Source organism: Piliocolobus tephrosceles, chromosome 3, assembly GCF_002776525.5.
Source record: "Piliocolobus tephrosceles isolate RC106 chromosome 3, ASM277652v3, whole genome shotgun sequence".
Classification (NCBI taxonomy): domain Eukaryota; kingdom Metazoa; phylum Chordata; class Mammalia; order Primates; family Cercopithecidae; genus Piliocolobus; species Piliocolobus tephrosceles.
The window spans coordinates 110586227-110599122 of record NC_045436.1 but is presented as its reverse complement, the minus strand read 5'-3'; the positions used below and the strand labels follow the sequence as shown (position 1 = coordinate 110599122).

Sequence of the window (12896 nt, the reverse complement as noted above, 5' to 3'; positions counted from 1 at the left end):
CAGAGTTGGCTGATTCAGTAAGCCAAATGTCTGTGTTTTGGATCACTTTCTTTCTGATTCTTTCTTCCATTATGGCCATAGATGACTTCTTTAGGTCTAAACATCATAGGCAACAAAATTAAAAAGCAAAAGAGCAGAGCCTTCTCTACCAGTCTCTTTTATCTGTGGAAAATCATTCCCTGCAACTCGGCTGACTTTACATATTCAATTAGCGAGAACTAGTTACATACCCAATCCTAAATCAGTTACTGATAAGGGGAAATGAGATTCCTGTGATGGGCTTAGAACAGTATTGATTCATCTTCTGGAACTGGAGGAGGGAAGCACCTATCTGATCCCATTGATGTCTTATATTAAAGAACATCAGTGTTTTGTTATCCAAGAGGGACATTCTGATACGTAGGCAATCACTTGTATATACCAAACTTTAGTAACATAATTGTGACATTTTTCATCACTAGAATACATGAGAGGTATTCTAGTGCAAAAGGTGAAATTTTAGCCTTTAAGAGGAAGCATCTTTATTCGAGAAGCATGTTTTCCCCTAAGTACTACTTCATGATTGACTTAGGAAGCCACTGTTTTGGCGTTTAATCTACTAGTGGCTTATTGCACTTATTTTTGTCTTGGGTACAGTCATTGTTTATTTTTGTCCAATATTAAGCTCTACAATTATATTACATGATTTTGACATTTGTTTCTGTTTCTTTTAAATTAATTGGTGCTTTGTTTTTCTAGGTGGATTCTCCACAGTTTTCCTCGTGCGTACTCACGGTGGAATCCGATGTGCATTGAAGCGAATGTATGTCAATAACATGCCAGACCTCAATGTTTGTAAAAGGGAAATTACAATTATGGTAAGTGAAAGAGTAATTCTCTTTCAGAAATTTGGCAAGTTTTTTTTTTTTTTTTTTTTCTTGAGATTGAGTCTTGCTCTGTCACCCAGGCTAGAGTGCAGTGGCGTGATCTCAGCTCGCTGCAACCTCTACTTCCCGGGTTCAAGCAATTCTCATGCCTCAGACTCCCAAGTAGCCAGGATTACAGGTGCCCATCACCATACCTGGCTAATTTTTGTACTTTTAGTAGAGACAGGGTTTCATCATGTTGGGCAGGCTGGGCTTGAACTCCTGACCTCAAGTGATCTGCTTGCCTTGGTTTCCCAAACTGTTGGGATTACAGGCGTGAGCCACCGTGCCTGGCCTGTTTTGTTTTCTATAACATTAACCAGCTATTAGGCAAGCTGCTTATTTATAATAATCTATAAAGATCATTAAATTAGAAGATAATCTGGTGATTTGTAGTATAGTCGTCCCTTGGTCTTCTATGGGGATTTAGTGCCAGGACCCACTGCAGATACTAAACTCTGCAGATGCTCAAATCTGAGAATGCTCAAGGTCCTTATGTAAAATGTAGTATTTGCATGTAACCTACACACATCATCTTGTATACTTTAAAGCTACTCTGCTTTCTTTCTTTTTTGTTCTTAAATACATTTTAATTGTGGAGTATTTTCAGGATAGAAATATTTACAGAGTTATATAGTAAACACCAAGCTTATTCACCATCCAGATTAAGAAATTAAACTCTGCAAATACTATTGGAGCCTTCTGTGTGTTCCTCCTCAACTGTGTCCCTGTATAGGTATACCTTAGAGATGTGAGTTTGGTTCCAGACGACTACAATAAAGTGAATGTTGCAGGGAAGCAAGCTACACAATTTTTTTGGCTTCCCAGTGCATACAAAAGTTATGGTTACAGTTTTTATCTCCCCATTTTAGATCAGTGTTTCAGTTCCCTGTTCTTCTATATCAAACTATTACTCTGTGGAGGACCTTTCTCTGCCCTATTGTTACACATTATGGACTGTACATTGTGTTCCTTGGTCTGAAGAAATGATAGTTGGCCCTCTAACTCTATACACTGTCTTTTGTTTTGGTTTTTGTTTGTTTGTTTTTGTTTTTTTTTTTAATGGCATTCTGAGCATTTTTATCTTCCATTGCATAAGCAAAGCCCAGTCCAGAGTCAATGTCTATTCCTGTCAAGACCTATTCATAGCCTCCCGAGGGCTACCAGCGTCAGTCGCACTTGCCAGCTATGTTGAGGGCCTTCCTATCAGGGAATCTCATCCATAGCCATCGGTAGTCTGTCTGTCTTGCTGACACTTAGAACAGTTCTTACTGGCATTATGTGCCTGTGAGGTTGCAAAAAGAACACGTCTTTATTCATCCTATGTCTGCACTGCTGCGGTACCCCTATGTATGCTCATTTCATAGACCCAGATGGCCACCTCCAGGGAGCACACGGACAGACCTGCTTGCTGATTCCAATCACTTTCCCAATCTGGAAGGGAGTTCTTCTGATGGGCACTGACTTGTTCTACTTTAATGCACCCCTCAAATTTCTGTAGGTTGTGTGGCCAGGCCACTGATCACTGCCTGTGAGTCAGTAAAAAAACTCAAACACAGGGGCTTCCACCACTGTTCAGTTCTGCCATTACTGTTAAAAAAATAAAAAGTAAAAAAAAAAACTGCATGCAGTTCAGCCCACCTTGCTGATATGTTTTTACCTTCTTTGATGAAAGTAGCAGCCATCCAAATGGAATGTTGTCCATTCACTTTGGAACTGCTGTCTGTAAACCAAGTAACTCCTTGTTGGTCATTTAAGATCTGTTCCTAGTGCACTGTCCAAGTGTCCAGTAGAATCCAGCAGCACCTCACACAGTTCCAGAGTCAGCCCTAGGGGTAAAGAGGCTCCTTGCTTAAGAGTATCTCCTTATTGCATTCCCCAGGTAGCACAAGAGCAGATCCATCCTCAGTCTGAGTGGGCACCATCTAATCAGCTGCCAGCATGGCTAGAATAAAGCAGGAAGGAGAAGATGGAAGAGCAGACTTGCTGAGTCTTCCAGCTTTCACCTTTTAACTTAAAGTTGCGGTTCCTACCACCTGCTCTTTAGGTTCTATTAATTGGCTGAAGTGGCTCACAGTACTCAGGGAAACACTTATGATTAGTGGTTTATTTTAAAGGATATTGCAAAGGGTACAAATGAAGTGATGCATAGAGTATGAGGAAGGGGTACAGAGCTTCTTTGCCTCCCTGGGCACACCTCCCTCCAGGAACCCTCATATATTCAGCTATCTGGAAGCTCCCTGAACCCAGTCCTCTTGAGTTTTTATGGAAGCTTCATGATGTCAGCATTCCTTCCCCTAGGGTATAGTGCAGGACTCTCTCTGGGGAGGTTTTTAAGACCCACAATCAGAAAGATGGGGAACATTAGAGTCCTGCCTTGGGGCAGGTGAAAGGAGGGCAGGAGAAAGTTTCTACTTCCTGGGGCCTAAGACACCCAACATTATGACAAAAGACTGTGACTAGGGCTTTGGGAGTTATGAACCAGGAACTGTGGACAAAAACCAATATAGTATCATAACACCACAACACTACACTGTAGTCTATAAAATGTACAATAGCATTATGCCTTAAAAAATTAAAAAATGTTAAAAAACAACTGATGATCACTGGAGCCTTCAGCAAAGTACGTTCTTTTTGCTGGTAGAGGGTCTTGCTTTGATGTTGAAGGCTGCTGACTGATCAGGGTAGTGGCTGCTGAAGGAAGGGGCGGGGTAGCTGTGGAAATTTCTTAACCTATTTATGCTGGAGGTTGCAATTTTTTGAATTTTTGCATGAGTGAAAAATCAGACCTTGGCGATGACCTTGAGCAATAGGATATAAATAACTCCCACATGCTCAGTGTTCCAATAATGGAACACTGGGTGTAAGTGGATTTTAAACAACAGTGAAGTTTGCCACATCAGTTGACTTTTCCTTTCATGAAAGCTTTTTCTGTAGCATGCAATACTGGTTGATAGCACTTTATTCACAGTAGGACTTCTTTCAGAATTGGAGGCAATCCTGTCAAATCTTGCCACTGCTTTGTTAACCATGTTTATATAATATTCTTAAATCCTTTGTTATTTCAGCAGTGTTCTCAGTATCTTCACCAGGAAGTAGATTCCATCTCAAGAGACCACTGTCTTTGCTCATTCATAAGAAGCAGCTCCTCATTTCACAGCAATTCAGTCAGATCTTCAGGCTCCACTTAATTCTAGGTTTTTTTTTTTTTTTTTTTTTTTTGCGTTTCTACCATGTCTGCAGTTACTTCCTTCACTAAAGTCATGAATTACAGCCTCTTCCAAACTCTTGTTAATGTTGATATTTTGACTTCCTCCTATGAATCACGAATGTTTGTAATGGCATCTAGAATGGTGAATCCTTTCCAGAAGATTTTTAATATACTTTGCCCAGATCCATCAGATAAATCATTATTTATGGCAGCTATAATCTTAAGAAATATATTTTTTAATAATAAGACTTGAAAGTTAAAATTACTCCTTGACTCGTGGGCTGCAGAATGGATGTTGTGTTAGCAGGCATGAAAACAATATTAATTTCTTTCTTTTTTTTTGAGATGAAGTCTTGCTTTGTTGTCCAGGGCTGGAGTGTGGTCATGTGATCTTGGCTCACTGCAACCTTAGCTTCCTGGGTTCAAGTGATTCTAATGCCCCAGCCTCCTGAGGAGCTGGGGCCATAGGCAGGTGCCACCACACCTGGCTAATTTTTTTGTATTTTTAGTAGAGATGGGGTTTCACCATGTTGCTCAGGCTGGTCGTGAACTCCTGAGCTTAAGTTATCTGTCCCACTTGGACTCCCAGAGTGCTAGGATTATAGGCAAGAGCCACTGCGCCCAGCCATCAGTATTAATTTTTTTGTACATTTCCGTCAGAGCTCATGGGTGACTAGGTACATTGTCAGTGAGCAGTAATATTTTAAAAGGAATCTTTTTTTCTGAGCAGTAGATTTCAACAGTGGGCTTAAAATATTCAGTAAACCATGCTGGAAACAGATGTGATGTCATTCAGGCTTTGTTGTTTTATTTATAGAGAACAGAGTAGGTTTACCATAGTTCTTTAGGGCCTAGCAGTTTTGGAATGGCAAGTAAGCATTGGTTTCAACTTAAAGTCACCAGTTGCATTTGCCCTTAACAAAAGAGTTAGTCTGTCCTTTGAAACTTTCAAGCCAGGCATTGATTTCTTCTCTTTAGTTCTAAAAATCCTAGATGGCATCTTCTTCCAATAGAAGACTGTTTTGTCTACATTGAAAATCTATTGTTTAGTGTAGCCTCCTTCATCAGTTATCTTAGTTAAATCTTCTGAATAACTTGTTGCATTTCCTGCTTTACTTTGTATTTAATATGTGCTGGAAATGGCTTCTTTCCTTAAACCTCATGAACGAACCTCTGCTAGCTTCAAACTATTCTTTTGCAGCTTTCCTTACTTCTTCAGCCTTGATAGAGTTGAAGGCAGTTGGGGCATTGCTCTAGGTTAAAGCTTTGGCTTTAGGGAATGTAGCGGTTGGTTTGATCTTCTGTCTAGACCATTGAAACTTTCTCCATGTCAGCAATAAGGCTGTTTTGCTTTTTTACCATTTGTGTGTCCATGGGAGTAGCACTTTTAACTTCCTTCAAGAATTTTTCCTTTGCATTCAAAATTTGGCTGACTGGTGTAATAAAAAGCTTAAATGTTGCCCTTCTTTGGCTTTCCATGTGCCTTTCTCACTAAGCTTAACTATTTCTAGCTTTTGATTAAAACAAGAGTTGTGGGACTCTTCAGTATTGTTGTATTTTATGACGTAGGAAACCCTAAGGAGAGGGAGCCTGAGGAATGGCTAGCCGGTGGAACAGTAGAACACATATAACATTTATTGATTAAGTTCACTGTGTTATATGGACACAGTTTGTGTTGCCATGAAACAATTAGAATAATATCAACCATCACTGATCACAGATTATCATAACTGTTGTTACAATAATGGCAAAGTTTGAAATAGTGTGAGGATTACCAAAATATGACAGACAAACAAACTGAGCACATGCTATTGGGAAAATGGTGCCTATAAACTTGCTCTATGCAGGATTGCCACAAACCTTTAATTTGTATAAAATGCAGTATCTGCAGAGCATAATAAAGCAAAGTACCACTTTAAAAAATGTAGCACAATAAAATGAGGTACACCTTTGCTATTCTCCTTATCCAAAAAAATCCTGCTGTCTGAATTCTGTGTTTACTATTCCTGTGCATTCACTGTATGTGTTTTCATTCACAAACAGCAGTTAGTTTTCTTTTTTGCTTTTAATATCATGCTCTAACGTTGATTGTTTTTCTGTGAACTCTAATAGCAAGACATCTTTCAACAAGGGAAAACTTCTTTTTAAATATTAGGAAAAGTGAAAAATATTTTAATAGGCCATAAAAAACTTCAGTGACTCTAACTTAACTAGCCTAAGTAGTAAAAAAAAAAAAAAAAAAAAAAAAAAAAAAGTAGACTAAAAATTTCCTTCTTTTCTAGAATTGCGTATGCTCAGTGCTCTGGATGGTTTCTTGTTCTTATTCTTATTCCTTGTCCTCTCATTTCTCCCCTCCTCTTCATCCTCTTTTCTTTTTCTCCATGGTTTTTTGAGTGCTTACACACAAACACACACACAGGTGCATATGTATATTTGAAGATTGTTGAGTGAAGTTCACATAATTATAGTATTTTTATTTTTTATGGCTGAATAATATCCCGTTATATGTCTGTAACACAATTTATCATTCATCTGTTGATGCAGTTTAAAAAAATTATTTGATGAGCATTTGGGCTGTTTCTGTCTTTTGGGTATTATAATTAATACTGCCATGAATATATGCATACATCTATTTGCTTGAGTGCCTGGTTTCAGTTGTTTTGCGTATGTACCTAGGAGTGGAATTGCTGGGTCATATGTAGTTTATGTTGACTATTTTCCATGGCAGCTGAACCATTTTATGTTCTAAGGAAAGTGTTTTTCCACGTTCTTGTCAACACTTGTTATTAATGTCAGTCCTACGTATCCACCTGCTAAGAGGGGGATTTCTTATTTTGTATCAACATCTTTACTAACACATATTACAATCCCTTTTGTTAGCAAATAAGTGCATTTGCACAATCTGACTTTTTTGAATTCTGCTTTTATTTTCTCTATTCCTTAGCTAGATTAGAGATGATTAGGCTTTGGCATTTACATTTTTAAAAGTAAGGCTATTAGCTAGAAGGGTAAAAAGATTTACCTCAAGATAATGGAGAAGCTTAGACTAAGTTCTCTAACTAACTTGAGCCGAGATATTATAGTCTTGTACTATTGTACAAGACTACTCTCTTCCTTTCAATAGAATTTGTATGATTTTGAGAGATATATGAGAAGCAGCACACTCAAATCTTATGCTTTTGAACATTTTATTAGGGAGATTAGTTCTTTAGAATGGTGGTCTGTCAACTTTTTTGATGATTCATCCCCATTATGTATACTTCCTTATAAATAATTCCCATGTTCAGTAGCCCTTAGCCCTTACTTCAAATTACATTGCATAGTTAAAACTAGGTTTGTTGCTAATGATAGTTGATGTAAATTTATTTTGAATAATATTTTTAATAGTTGTTTTTAAATTTCTCAGTAGAGCAGAGTAGATTACTATTCTTAACCTCATTGTATACTGATGACTATCTTGTTAAAGATGCAAAAGTTTCAGATTTTTCATTTTCTTATTTCCGTATATTTGTATTAGCATTATCTTTATGGTTTCTTTTTAGAAATCTTTTTAGCCACTTGTTCATTTTTATAGGTTATTTAGTTAAAAGTGCATGTATCTATAAATTCATATAATAGCTACACATAAATTGCAATATGTTGCAGGCACAACAAATGAGAATGTAATTGTTAATAAATATTGGAGCTTAGTTCTTTTATTTTTTAGATAAAATCAAATATAAAAGTTCTAATATTTTATTCTCAAGTTCTTTGTACACTTTTGGGAACTATTACTTTTGAATGAACCATTTTCATAGTTGAATTTAAAAATAATTTTCATATTTGTCTGTTAGAAAATTACAGTCACATGCAGGTAAACTTTATTGAAACCATAGAAGCCTTTGCTTGGTTGAAATATGTTAGATTCTATACTCATGTTTAATTCTTGCCTTTTGAAATTCTTTACATTAGTTTAGTCTTCAAACCATTGCTAATTCTATACCTCTAAAATGTGCATTTTCCAGTTTTCATTTTTTTTTTCTTTCCAGAAAGAGCTATCTGGTCACAAAAATATTGTGGGTTATTTGGACTGTGCTGTTAATTCAATTAGTGATAATGTATGGGAAGTCCTTATCTTAATGGAATATTGTCGAGGTAAGTATTTTTTGCATTTGTATTATAATAAAAAATTTATCCTTAAATGGGTTACTAGATACCTTTGTTGTTTCCAGGGCAGCTGCTAACTTATTCTAGTCACTTATTGTAATCTTACTTTTCATTGTCTAATTAGGAATATTGTTAAAACATAATTTAAAACCTAGTCATAGTTGCTGCAATTATGATATGAGCATGTAAATGCAGAATGAGAAAAGTGATACTGAGTTTAAAATAGGAAATTTAAGCAGATACAGAGTTACAGTTCTTGCTCTACATAGAATTCTTTTGTAATCCAACCAAGAAGAACATAATGTGTCAATATTAATGTTGTAAGATTTTTCCAGCGCTCTACTGTTATTGTAAACATTAAATTTAACAAATTTAGAGGTTGCATTTTGATCTATAGACTTTATAAACCTGTTTTTTGTAGTCTCTTGGTGGTGTTTGTAAACATTAGAATATGGAAAATCACATTTTATTTGGGCCTAATGTGATATTTTAAAATAAATACTTGTGTAGCATACCTTCATCATCATCATCATCATAAAAAAATTCCTGACATTTAATTTTTTTTTTTTTTTTTTGAGATGGAGTCTCACTCTGTCACCTAGGCTGGAGTGCAGTGGCGCGATCTCGGTTCACTGTAAGCTCCGCCTCCCGGTTTACGCCATTCTCCTGCCTCAGCCTCCCGAGTAGCTGGGACTACAGGCGCCCGCCACCACGCCCGGCTAATTTTTTGTATTTTTAGTAGAGACAGGGCTTCACCGTGTTAGCCAGGATGGTCTCGATCTCCTGACCTCATGATCTGCCCGCCTCGGCCTCCCAAAGTGCTGGGATTACAGGTGTGAGCCACTGTGCCCGGCCTTAAAATTTTAATGTGTGGGAAGGTGGAGGCAAAATTCTATTTCCTACAAACTTGCAAGCCATATTTGGCAGTTGTGGTTCTAGGGAGCCCTGGTTTACATTTACATTCTCTTCAGACAGTAATGATTGTGAATTACTATCCCAAGAACTCTTACAGTTTCCTGAAGGTTGAGGAGGAAGAGGGATATGATGATGATGTTGGAGAGAGTATGATCTTGTTTACTGCAGTATTTTAAGGAGGGAAGGATGGGGGAAATGAAGTGAATCAATGTAACAATGCCTACTGTGATGTATTTGTAACTCATTTCCATACACAATATTTAACAAACAGATGTGTCTGGATCGTTTTTTCTTTATATCTTATCTTCTCTACTATAAAGTACTGTACTGTGATCTCTTTTAGGAGAAGATACTCATTTTTTTTCTACCCCATTTTCCTGAATTCTAGCATTTATAGTGCTAATTCTTAGTTAGATTAGAGTTTACTCATAGCCCTTGACTACTTGGAACTTTTAAAAGATATTTGAATCAAGCATAATCATAACCGTGGATAAATTTAATTGTCACTTAGAAGACATCGTAAAAGGGGAATCAGATGACCTTCAAGTTTTAGGGGCAAATTTTAAAGTAAAAGAATGATCATATCTGTTCTTTGAGGAATGCATTATTTTGTTTTAAAAATTTTTTAGAAATAGTTATCCAGTGTTCAAATCATCAAGCTCTGCAGTATATGAAATTTAAAATTTTTATCAAAGTAATTTATGTATATGGTTTAAAAAGTCAAATAGTTGACCGGGCACGGTGGCTCACGCCTGTAATCCCAGCACTTTGGGAGGCTGAGGCGGGTGGATCATGAGGTCAGGAGATCGAGACCATCCTGGCTAACACGGTGAAAGCCCGTCTCCACTAAAAATACAAAAAAAAAAAAAAAAAATTAGCCAAGTGTGGTGGCAGGCACCTGTATTCCCAGCTGCTCAGGAGACTGAGGCAGGAGAATGACATGAACCCGGGAGGTGGAGCTTGCAGTGAGCCAAGATTGCGCCACTGCACTGCAGCCTGGGCAGAGAGCGAGACTCTGTCTCAAAAAAATAAAAAAATAAAAAAAGTCAAATAGTTCTCCTAAGCTGTGGCTAAATCAATACCTTCCTGCCTCATCCCTCTTCAGAGGTAGTCCCTTTAAAATATTTGAGATGTTTCTTATATTTACTTCCATATTTCCACACTGCATTATATAAAAGAGAATCAATAATTTTAGTGATTTCCTAAGGGTACAAAAGAGAAAGGACTTAGAAAATCAAGGGAAGTATGTATGTAATTCTGTGCATGAAGAGGCCCTTGAAAGAAAATTTTCTAGTGCTATTTTTGATTTGATGTTTTAGATATTGTGTCTAAGAAAAGATAGGAATTTTACTTCTAGTATAGATATGCTTAGGTTTTAGACCAAATCAGTATTTATTTTCCCATTTAATGGTGTCTGTAATTGTATTTTCTTATACTTTTTGTTTTCCTGGAGTTAGTAATTATCTTGTTTTTCATTTGCCTAATTTTCTTCATGTATATTAATATTTTAGCCCCGCATTTTCCAATAGACATACAAATAATTATGCAGTATGTTTAGACATTTTAATATTTGTGTTGATTTCATTTTTTCTTCCTTTAAAAACACCTCTTGGGGAGACTGATCATCCTGCTTAATTTTGAACAGCAGTTAGCTGTCCTTCTGGAAATTCCCTTTGCCTCCCTTCTGTCTTGGATTCCCTGCTACTTACACCACACCTTTGTTTTCACTCCCTAATTTGGAGGAGTGTGTTTTTCAGTAGCTTTCTGACTGGATTTTTGGGAGAAGCATTTTTGAAACCTTGCATATATAAACATATTTTTATTCAGTGCCCACATTGATCGTTACTTTGGCTGGCTAAAACATTATAGGTTGGAAATAATTTTGATCCAGAATTTTGAAGATATCATTCCACTTTTTTCTTAGTGTTGTTGAGAAATTGATGTTATTGTGATTGCTTAATTTTTTTATGTGACATCTTTTCTCCATGGACACTTTTAGTTTGAATCTTTCCTTTGTCTACGATGTATTGAAATTTCAAATATATGTGCCTTAGTGTTTGTTGTTTTTGGTATGCTTTTTGTGGAGTTCTTTGTCTTCCATTTTCAGTTGTCTCTTACTGGACTTCTCATTTTCTTTCAGATGTTTTGAGCTTTCTAAATTGATAATCCTCTGATTTTCTTTTCTTTCTTATTGTCTTTATTCTTTTTTTGTTGGAAGCATTCCTCTGTATCTTTTAGCTCTCCTATAGAATTTTGTATTTCTATTGTATTATTTTTAATTTCCAAGGACTTTTTTTTTTTGAGACATAGTCTTGCTCTGTCACCTAAGCTAAAGGGTGCATAGTGCCATCTCAGCTTACTGCAACCTCTGCCTCCTGGGTTCGAGTGATTCTCATTCATGCCTTAGCCTCTTGAGTAGCTGGGATTACAGGTGTGCACCACCACAGCTGAGTAATTTTTGTATTTTTAGTAAAGACAGGGTTTTGCCTTGTTGGCCAGGCTGGTCTTGAACTCCTAACTTCAAGTGATCCACCTGCCTTGGCCTCCTAGAATGCTGGTATTATAGGTGTGAGCCACCACTCCCAGCTTGACTCTTTCGTGTTCTCTCAGTGTTCTTTGCTGAAATACACCTTGTTACCATGTAGGGATATTGGGGAAAAAGATGCACCTTGTTCTTGTTTTAGCTGCAAATCTTTTGTTGTCTGTGGATATTAATTTCAGTGTGTCCATTTTTTTTTCTTTGCACCCCTGACCCTTTCTTTCTTTTTGAGACAAGGTCTCACTCTGTCATCCACATGAGTCCAACGTCAACTTCTGGACTCAAGTGATGCTTCTGCCTTAGCCTCTTGAGTAGTTGGGATTAGAGGTGCACATGGCCATGCCCGGCCAATTTTTTAATTCTTAATTTTTTATAGAAACAGGGTCTTACTTTGTAGCCCAGGGTAGTCTGGAACTCCTGGCCTCAAGCAGTCCTCCCACCTCAGCCTCCCAAAGTGTTGGGATTAAGGGCAGAACCACTGTGCCCAGCTAATTTTAGTTTTATTATTTTTTTAATTTTCCTTGCTGTATTAGTCCATTTTCTTGCTGCTAATAAAGACATGCTCAACACAGGGCGATTTACAAATGAAAAAGGTTTACTTGGACTTATAGTTCCACGTGGCTGGGGAAGCCTCACAATCGTGGTGGAAGGCAAGGAGGAGCAAGTCATGTCTTACATGGATGGCAGCAGATAAAGAGAGAGGGTTTGTGCAGGGGAACATCCTTTTTTAAAACCATCAGATTTCGTGAGACTTATTCACTGTCGTGAGAACAGCACAGGAAAGACTTGCCCCCATGTTTCAGTTACCTCCGAATGGGTCCCTCTCACAACATGTGGGATTTCAAGATGAGCTTTGGGTGGGGACACAGCCAAACCATGCTTTCTCTTTTTTTGTTCAAAGTTTTCTTCAAATGTTTTACCTGCTAATGTTACTACATGTATTGTAGATCAGTTGTACCTTCTAAGTGGGCAATTATTTCTTAATAGAAGAAATCCAGAAGGCCTGAATGGAGTATGCTCAGTTTTCTCAATGGAGTATATGTAATCTCATTTCTCAGATGAATCAATTAGATAAGTTCCTTTTTCTCCCACAGGGAAGGAGTGATTTGGAAGGGCAAAGAATAGAGGACTAAATACTCTCCCCTTACTTCCTCTGTAACAGCTAATTGCATTACATAAA

At 37.3% G+C, this 12896-nt stretch overlaps 1 protein-coding gene across 4 annotated transcripts in view; it reads left to right on the top strand.

The window, feature by feature from the left end:
- BMP2K (BMP2 inducible kinase) overlaps nt 1-12896 on the top strand; it is a 144388-nt gene that overhangs the window by 50741 nt on the left and 80751 nt on the right. For all 4 annotated transcript variants that reach the window (XR_002733691.2, XM_023222475.2, XM_023222476.2 and 1 more), the window contains exons 2-3: nt 739-857; nt 8145-8250. Coding sequence is in view for 3 of the 4 variants with exons in the window: in XM_023222475.2 (XP_023078243.1) it covers nt 739-857; nt 8145-8250 (225 nt within the window). In the remaining variant the exon portion in view is untranslated. The remainder of the gene's footprint in view (nt 1-738; nt 858-8144; nt 8251-12896) is intronic.